General features: G+C 38.0%; 1 protein-coding gene across 1 annotated transcript in view; it reads right to left on the bottom strand.

Annotated features, from left to right (window-relative positions):
• Positions 1–1,944: 1,944 nt before the first annotated feature.
• The window catches only part of FBXO28 (F-box protein 28), a 34,465-nt gene continuing 26,252 nt past the window's right edge, over positions 1,945–10,157 (bottom strand). Inside the window, exons 3-5 of the mRNA XM_042476816.1 lie at positions 8,772–8,910; positions 8,122–8,317; positions 1,945–4,143 (exon numbers count right to left, since the gene is read on the bottom strand). Coding sequence (XP_042332750.1) covers positions 3,749–4,143; positions 8,122–8,317; positions 8,772–8,910 — 730 coding nt within the window. The 3' untranslated portion in view covers positions 1,945–3,748. The remainder of the gene's footprint in view (positions 4,144–8,121; positions 8,318–8,771; positions 8,911–10,157) is intronic.

The following is a 10,157-nucleotide window of genomic DNA, read 5'->3' as shown; positions in this document are numbered from 1 at the left end:
TGCAGAGTTAGGGCCCTCAGGCATTTTTTTTAAAAAACTGTACCCATTGATAATCTAGATCTTACCTATGGACAGTATTGAGAAACTACAAGTCTGCAAGCAGCCAGGCATTTTTAATTCAAAAGATCACAACCTATCTTATTTGTCAGTGATTCAAATAAAATATCATTGCATGTATGAGCATTAGAGAAAAGGATGAACTTTTAGATTTAAAAACTTGGCACTCTAGCATCCCATCACATCAGCCTGGAAGATGGCATCTAACATGAGCCATCCAATTTGGAAGCTCAGTCTTCTGCATACCGTAACTGGAATCTTGCATACAGAGCTGCTGAAAGAAGCAAAAGTTGAAGTGCTCTACTTAGTTATGTGTCAGTCATTACAAAATATAATGCTTGCTTTCTTGTACAGTCCTCAGTAGTTAAGTTTGCAATCTGATACTTTTTACTGCCACACAGCTAAGGTGACCTCCTGTTGTCTACCAATCACCTCCCATAGGAGGATGGTACTTTAAGTACAGTATGTCCTTTTGGAAGAAGTGTGCGCGCTAAATGCATCAGATCTGATCTGAACTTGAAAACGAAGTAGGGTCAGCCCTAGTTAGTATTTGGATGGGATACCGCCAACAAATACCAGGTGCTGTAGGATATATTTCAAAGGAAGGGACTGGCAAAGCCATCTCTGATTATTCCTTAAGAAAATCCTATGAAATTCATGAAATAGCTATAAGTCAACAAGCAACTTGAAGGCAGGCAGGCATATCTTACCAACCAGTTATGCCAAACAACCTTTAATGTGTGATTTATACATGCATGTGACTGTTGTAGAGGAAAGTATTATTTATTAATTTAGAGTATTTATACTCTGTTCTTCAGTTACAAGGGCTCTAAAGGGTATCTTTTTTAAATTTTTTAAAGAACAAGCCATATTGACTTGAACTGGTTTTTATCCTGCTCCCCTCTCCCCCCTTGCTCTTTCTCTCTCAGCATACTGTACTTAGTATAGTTTGCCTTTAGGAATAGTAAAAGGAGTAGGATATAATCTGCAGTTTTGGTAGTGGAGGAGTTGATGTGTTGCTTACTATTATCAATACATAGTTACTATCTTCTCTTCTTCAGTGAGAAAGTTCATCATTAAACCAAATGTAAAATAAGAATCCCAATACTATACTTTGGTTGAACAAAGAAAACATGCAGCTTCTCTAATATATTCCAATCCTACTCTCCTATACCAGAGCTACCTAGAACAACCTTCCTATGTCAATTCATGGACAAGAACCATGATCACCAAATTACTCGGATTCCTTTTTTCAGGCAATGACTTTGGATGTTTTGTCATACTACAGCCAACCTGTTTTGTCATACTACAACCAACCCATGGCATTTATAATCTAAAATGCAAAGCTTCCTAACCCATGAACTAAAGGATAGAGGCCATATCCCCTGACACATTTCTGACTGCTCATCAATCAGGTCTTTCTCTGACAGGTCTTTATGTAGATAATCAGATTTCTTTTTATATTCTAGTTATGATGAACATGTCAACTTTTCCAGATATGGATCAAGTGCAACTTCCATCAGTCCTATCCCATATAACTAAGGTTCAGGGAATGATGGGAGCTGCAGTTCAACAACATCTGGAGGGCCATTAACTCCCCATCCCTGTTTTATATCATCATCCAAGTGTATTCTACCAAATGCTGACAGTTTGTTTCACAGGCAAAGGTGGAGATAATCCTGTTTACCTTTTGTCTCAAGCATTACCAAGATGATGACAGAACAATGACATAGATGAAAATCAAACATATGAAAGTTTGGCATATACGTGAATAGGGGAAACTTCTACTTTTTTGTAGATCTGGAATACATCTGCCAAATTATTCCTCATGAATTATAGTGATGCTGATTGATACAACAGAGATACTTAAAATAAGAAACGTTCAAATGAATGTTCCAAAACTGTTATTATTATCCTTGAGACAATTTAGTGTATGTCCACTGCTAATATACAATAGCCTGCTCCCATTTAAAATAAAATTTAAAAAACACACAAAGAGTAAAAAGACCTTAAGATAGCAAAACAAGATTTTTTTAAAAAATAAAACACTCCAAACTCTTGACACCAATTTGTAATGTTTTGTTTTACAGTAAACTTACTCCAAATTATGAATTAGTAGGCTTTTAACATCTTTTTTTAAAAGCCCAGAACATTCTTTTGGAAAACTTTTCCTTGACAAATAAAAATGAATATTAAGCTCCCATTTTAAACAAGGTATTTCAACAAAATGTCTGCCAAAAGCAGCCTTTTGAGCTACCACTCAAATTCAGTTTTCAGTTCCTCATTCATTTGTACCAGAAGTCCCAATTAACAACAGCAGATTAAGAGAAAAATGTAACAGTCAAACAACAAAGCTACATGTATAGTTTACACCAAATCAAACCATGGACAATGCTATTAAAAATAATACAATTGGGGGAAAATCACTGTACATTACGTGAGGTTGTTAAAGTGACAAATCCGGAAACTGTACAGTGTAAGACATGTTTTTCCAGTTATAATTTCAAAATGAGCGGAGTGCAAAAGAAATTAATTTTTTTTTGTATGAAGTCAATTTACTTTTTAGGATAAAGAAATCTGGAACACAGTATTACAGAGAGTTCTTGCCACATAACAATAAGTTCTTTTGTCAACAGAAACTTTTAAAACTTGAACCATGCCATAGCAAACCTGTATTGTCCAACAATTAATAGTCTTTTAAAACTTCTAACAAGCATCAGTAGTGTAGCATGAGAAACCCAGAGACAAAAAGGAACCAACCTCTGAAGAACTACTTTAGCTGAGTACCTCTGCTATCTACAGGCAAGTAGAAGTTGCAAAATAGCTTGGTTTATATATTCTCCTGCAGAGGTGAGACAAAATTGCCTCACAGAAAAAGAAACAGCTGTGCCGAAAGTATATGCAGAGTCATGGCTAAGGAGCCAAGAAATTGTTTTACAAAAAGATGGGAGAGGCCAACAATTTAACAGCAATTTCAGGCAAATGCTTTACCAAGCTGACTAAGCAATGCATGCATTCCTCCATGCAAGATAAAAATATGGCTCCTGATGCTTAGAAGTAGGGTATGCATTTGTGAAAACTAGACTGACACCCCTTGCTTGTTAAATTTACAAAACTATATATAACCAATACTGTAAGCTTAAGAAGTCATTTTTACTTGTTATGCATACTCTCACATGTATAACCTACATCTCAAACATTCTAAACAAGGTCACTTGCAACAAAAAGTTAACCTTTTCCCCTCAAAACAAAATAAATTTTAAAAGTGGGTCTTTTTGAGTGAACAGGACATCTGCTGTTTATCCATTTTTAAATTTATAACCAATTAATTCTGGATGTATTTCAGATGCTGAATTTATGGGAACAGATGCATAAACATAGGTTTCACTTTAATAGTTATCTGCACAGAAAATGAAAATTAACCTCTGAGAACATGATAGAGCAGTTCTGGTTAGTACAAATCTATGGCAATTTATAATGATCCTGTGCAGTAGGCCCACTCAAACAGAAGCAGGGAAGGTTTGAAAAATAATGTCTCAGCAATGAGAGAAAGTCACTGTTTAAGTCTATGGTGTTCTGCTGAACCAGAAGCTTGAAATGACACCATGCTGTGAATTGCAGGATCTAGACCAGACAACCTGCTTAGGGCCACTAAAGCAGTGCATTCCTTTGGTGGTGTCATTTCCCCCAGTTATTTATTATTTCGAAGGCGTTTTGACTTTCTAAGGGAGCCTATTGATTCAACAACCTTCTTCCTTTTCCTAGGAGTCTCCTCACTTGGTGCTGACCGCGAGGAATCTCCAACTGCGCTTTCCATGACTTCTCGTAGTTTGCGTTCGAGCTCAGCCAGTCGGGCATTCTGCTCACCAATGATCTGGGTTTGTTCAAGCAGTTTCTGATCTTGGTCTTGTAGCTGTTTCTGCTGCTCTTGCACTTTGGTGCGAAGCTCTGAAATTTCACGCCTCAGCACAGTCACACCTGCACCATTGGTTTTAATTTGCTGCTGGAGTTTGGTAACTTCTTGCCTTGATGGGTTTTGTTTGGAGAAGAGCTGCATTGTAGTTAAGGCTGCAGAAGGACCTGGAACTGCAGAAAGAAGAGATTTAAGCCTTCCCATGCCTAATTTCAGATTTTAACAGAGTATCACAAAATTGAACTTGATGGTTTGTAAAGTCAATATGAACAGGCAAATCTATTATTTTACAAGGTAACAAACAAAACCTTGGGCTTCAGGTGGCAAGGCATTATTTGAATATTTTAACATGCTTTCTTATCAGGTAAGGAGTAAAACACTGGTTAGTGCAGCTAGGACTCTACACTGCAGCCAGTAGAACAGGTTGCACTTCAAGCTAACATATCCCTTTTAACTGTGTGTTGTTTCAATGCCACATTTCAAACTGTGTATTCTGTCCTGTAAACTTTTACCCTAGGTGCATCAAAAGTGCTTTTCTGTGAGAAACTCCTGTGTCACTGGGATAGCATATAAATGACCAAACCATGTTAGCAGAGGCTTATTCTATGATTCTCTCGAACAAAATCAGTACTCTTCTCCTCCTACCCTACTACCTACCTGGTGATGCACTGATACCATAGTCAACGCTCATATACCACGTTTTCCCATATGATCTTGTCATTTAAATGCCATCACAGCCATGCAGGAGCCATTTGCAAAAGGTACATTCAATAACAAGGACTACAATGAACTGGACATATTCTGCAGTATTAGTATGGATATCCGCACTGCAAATTAAATCATCCAGCCTGGGGTGAGAAAAGATGCGAGACTTCCATCGTTTTGCTTCAAGTTCCTTTCCACTAGTGGAACACTGCCTTTTCTTAGGCAATAATCAGAGGTATTTTTGCCAGTTCCTTCCTCTGAACTATAGGGACTGGACAGATGGGGGGGAGGGCAGGCAGAGGCTGCCCCTTTATCCCCTGCATCGTTGCTGTGGCAATGTGCTCCAAAATGGAAACGGGGTTCCTTACTGCGCTGCTGCTAAGGCGTCATTAGCACTCTGGAGCAGTGCGGTGACATCTCTTGTGCACTGCGCCATTTAGAGGCGGTACACAAGGCACGTCATTGGTGCGCGCACCCGTCTAAATGTGTGCGTGCCCAAAATGGCACCAGGACAGCACAAAATGGTCGGACACTCCATGCTCCCCAGCCCTAATTTTGGCCCCATGCTGCCGCAAAGCAGCAGTCTGTACCAGGCCATAGTCCACAGCACCTAGGTTTTTCTCCCATTTAATTACTAACCAGGACTCTCTTTGCTTTGCTTCCAAGACCAGAGAGGGATCTGGTGCCTTTAAGGTATATGAGTATAATGCTGATCATAAAAACTGAAGTTGCCACAGGCTGCATTTGTCTGGTTTCTACATACAAAATCTGTACTCTTAGCACTGATGTTTCACAGCCACTTTTTGACTGAGTAGGGAAGCAGAATGGATGTGGTCATTCAGCTGTGAAGAAAAATGTTCTGAATATGCTCAGAAACTCTCAAATATTTCAGATTTAAAATTCTTCCTTTCTTGACTCAGTGACTGATCTTTGTAGTTATCCACTTCTTGATATGCTGTCAGTGCATCAGTGCCCTTTAACAGATATAACTCTTTATTAACCTTTAACGAACAAAGTATTTGAAAAGTCAGTGAAGCATACATGTTGATGGGCGGAAAAAAAGAGATGCAGCTAAGTGACAAACAGAATTGAAATGATTGTAAGCTGAGATGCTATGCTTGCGACAGCATTCCCCAGTCTTAAAAGTTCCCAGATATGCTGCACTCACCCCATTCCTAGGCAACAATCATATTATGGCCTCTGTAGCAGGACTGCAAATGACTATTATTATTTTCCAACCTTCTTAATGGAAAAACAATGACTATTTGAATTTAAGCTTTTTAACTTTAACAGTTACTGTCAGCTGTTCATTGTTAGACCAGTATCCAGTATCAGCTGCTGCTTTTAAATCACTTTACTTGATAGTAAAATCTTCAATTTACAAATCCTTCAATTTACTTAATTTCAACCAAAACAACTCTAAAAGTATTTTGTGTATAGTCTACATATATTAAGATTTAATAGGAATAATAAGCAGTAAAAAATGTTGTTTTATATGATGGAGAACATATAAAAGCCTAATAACCGTTAATGTTAAAAGGCATTAAAACATGGTGGATCAAGCTAATACATAAAATAATGTTTTGCAGTGTTGATAATAGTTGATAATAGCCAAAAAAAAACCCCAAAACAAACAAACACACAAAAACCAAAACGACCCAGTTTAAACCAAAAACACATTTTAAAGATTGTCTTTTCTGGAAGCTTCCAAGCATAGATAACATACTTTCTCTATTTGGTCTGGAAAAGGGGGGTTTGGGAGACTGGAGAGGCAAGGGCCACAGTCTTGGGTGCTTCACATGGCCCCAGGCCTGCATATGACTCATGATCAGAGAGCTGGTTATGAAAGATATGATTTGTTACTTCCAGAGGTCATGATGCCTATGGGCAACCACCATGAAGGTATCCTAGATCTTAGAAATTTTTTAATAGTACTATTTGGTAAGAATCACACTCAGGCTGGCTTCTGAATTGAAAACTGAAAATCATCGCAAACTTGAAGTTCCAAGTTTGTTTTTGTTGTGTGACTTCAAGTCATTTCTGACTTACGGTAACCCTAAGGTGACCCTATCATGGGGTTTTCTTGGCAAGATTTGGAGTTCCAAGTATTATTCTATAAAGAATGTGGTGACACAAAATACAAGAAACATTAGGTGAGATCCCCATCTACTGTCCAATGCCTCAATCCAAGTCATGACATGATTTCTGAATATGTAGCTTTACTTTAATAAGGATACCTCGGATATCTGCCTGTCTTAATGATGTTTCTTCAAAACAATTTTGGTTCTAAAGTCAAATTTCAAGTATAGACCTAGTACTTTCCCTGGTTGCAAACCTCCTACCAGCAAGATGCAGCTGAAAGTTATACTCCCCACACCAGTTCTTAAATGCATGTAATTCTTCAGTACTCTGTGCTACATCTTGTTAATGCAGCTTTACCAAATCAGGTATAGTAATAATATGAAGTTACACTTATTTGTGCAAGACATTAATGAACAAAGTTCCTAGAGAATAAAGGCTCTCTCTTTTAGAAGCCACAGTATTGGATCCAAAGGGCTTCTTTCCTTCAACGAAGGGCATTTAATCAATTGGCGGTCCCCACAAGCTGATTTATTTGGGGCTATATTGCAGCTCCTTCCCACAGTTTCTAGTCTGATCTTCAACCATTCACTCTGAGCTTGATGTCACAATTGCTACAGAATCAAGGCAAGTGCCCAGTGATGCCACTGATCATGGTATCCTACTTGCCCAGCAATATAAATTGAGAGAAGGGGGCACTTTGTTTTGGTGATTCTACTCCTTTGTACAGATTCCAGTGGCAGTGGGGGATTACTGTTCAAGCCCATGGCCACTAAAGCTCTGGTGTGCCAAATACTGTCCTTCACATTGTTTAATAGCTTGGTGAAGCCATTACATAAGGCCATTAGTAGTTTTGGTGTTGGGTATCATCAATAATTTTGTGATACTCGGCTCTGTTTTTTCTTCTCAAAATGAGCTGGGGCTATGTAAGTGCTGACTAGCTCTTTTAAGCTTAACGAAGTAGAAATTGAAGCTGAATTGCACACAAAATTGATGCTTTGTGGATTGGTGGTTCCTGGGTCCAGGAACTATGTATACAATGAGAAAGAGAGAGAGAGAGGAGTTTGCATGCAGGAAATCCCTATCTGTCTTAAGGAGGGAGAAAGTGAATGCAGAACCTGCCATGGATAGAGTTTGCCTCCCTTGGGGGAATAAATGCATAGCTTGGGAGTACTCCTAGATTCATTTGTCACAGGAAGCCCAAGTAAACTCTATGAGGAGAGTTGTGCTCTTAGAAAACATACTTTCATTTCCTGTGCTTGCTTATTTATATAATGTTTATATCCAAGCAAGTGAGCAAGCAAACACAAATAGAAACAGAAACGGCTGCATAACAGAAGATGCCTGAAACTAGTTAAAAGAGGTACCTGGAGCTGCTGCTATAAGTCGTCCTGATACATCTGATCCTGGCAACTTCCTTTTGAGAATTGGAACTATCTTCTCATCAAAATATTCCATTGCCATAGATGAAATGTCTCTTAGTTCCTGAAGGACTTCATGGGCTCTCTGTGGTGCTTTAGTAGAATTTACATACCTTAACACACGATATATTTCATCGATTACCTAAAAGAAACAGAAAAGGCTAAGACACTGGTACTGCCAAGATCAAAGAGAAACCTAACTTTTAATACGAACTTTGATCTTCTACAGTTTATTAAAACTAAGTGAAGGTTTCTTCAAATGACCTAGAAAAACTAGGGGTAATTTATAGTTTTTGATTTAGAAGTACAGCAAAGCCATAGTATTGGGAATTGGGAAACTAGCCAGTTTTAATTAATGTTTTGTAAATGTTCTCAGTGATTAATTTTGTATACCATACAATCAAAGCCCTAGCAACAAGATAAATCAATCTGTTATACAAATGGAACAGCAGCCTCACAGAAAATCCTTTTTAGAGAATAGCTCAGAGAAGTTATGAATGCCCTCAAACTCCTACAGGGGATTCTCAAAACAATATGTAGTCCAAGCAACTTGGCATTTCTTGTATTCCATTACAGTTTAATGCAGCACTTTTTACCTTTCCGGGTATAAAGCAGCAGAGATTAGAATCCACATACTTCATAAACGTCATATTTAGCAGTGAGAGCCTTGTTTCTACAGCAGCAAGAATATCTGCATGGCGAGCTAATGAGTGATTTCTCCTTTCCGATTCCCGTCTAAAAACAAAAATACATTCAAGGCAGCCATTTCAAACACTTTACTGAGATCAGCAAGTAGCAAAAAATGTGAAACACTATAGGAAAAGGGAATTTTGAAGTTTTGACCCTTACAGAAACAATTTAGATGTGTGCCAGAAAAAGAATCTGACCCTAGAAAGGATATATGTTAACAGGATCAGGAGTAGAATAACTGATTACAGGATGAAACAGTTGTCAGTTTCACCTTCTGCATCCTTTTACTGTGGTTCGCATGTCAAAAGCCTACAATGGGCTATAGGAACATGTAGGCCGTTGACATGCAAACCAGATGGCCCTTGGTATCTACTGGGGATTGATTCCAGAACCCCTTGTGGATACCAAAATCCATGGATGCCCAAGTCCCATTATGTACAATGGAATAGTAAAAAGATGTCCCTTATATAAAATGGCAAAATCAAAGTTTGCTTTTGAGGTTTTATAGTAATATATTTTCAAGTTGTGGATGGTTGAATCTGTGGATACAGAATCTGTGGATATGGAGGCCTAACAGTATCAAGAATCCTTTAGATTTTTTTTCTTCTCTTGCCCTCCCAAAAAGCTCTCCTCAGGTGTCATTTAAAAAGAATTTGAGAAAAGTTCTCTTATTGAACTTTTTACATTTTCCCTGTTTCTCAGTTTCTGATACAGTCAGCCCTCCATATCCACCAATTATTTATTCACGGATACAACATCCTCAGCTTGAAAATATTTTTAAAATGTAATAATTCCAAAAAGTAAACCTTAATTTTGCCACTTCATGTAAGGGACACCATATTACAATGCTATCGTATTTAATGGGTCTTGAGCATCCACAAATTTTTTATTCACAGGAGGTCCTGGAACCAAACCCCAGGAGATATGTTATTCACCCTCTGGATGTGGCATTGTTATTCCACAGTGCATTTTGATTACTTCTAGAAGCAGACAAAATGAAGCACTTCATACCTTACTATCACAGAAAAAGCTGACATTGCTCACTTTTTCTTGTCAGTATACAGTAGGTTATGTTTCAGGTTCTACTACAGTATCTGTTGTCAAAGGTCAACATGACTCCATAACCACCCAAACATTATCTCAGTAGAGTACAAACAGTAGTTTATTTCATAATACCATATTAAGAACCTAGATACCAATGACACTGGCCAGTTTTTCTATTCTAAGTTAAACAAAGTAAGAACCTGAAAGTGAAATACTACAAATACTTGCTATTTTGTTTTTACTTCAGT

Source organism: Sceloporus undulatus, chromosome 1, assembly GCF_019175285.1.
Source record: "Sceloporus undulatus isolate JIND9_A2432 ecotype Alabama chromosome 1, SceUnd_v1.1, whole genome shotgun sequence".
In the NCBI taxonomy this organism is placed as follows: Eukaryota; Metazoa; Chordata; class Lepidosauria; order Squamata; family Phrynosomatidae; genus Sceloporus; species Sceloporus undulatus.
Note: the sequence above shows the minus strand (reverse complement) of the source record. Positions and strands in the feature narration are given on the sequence as shown.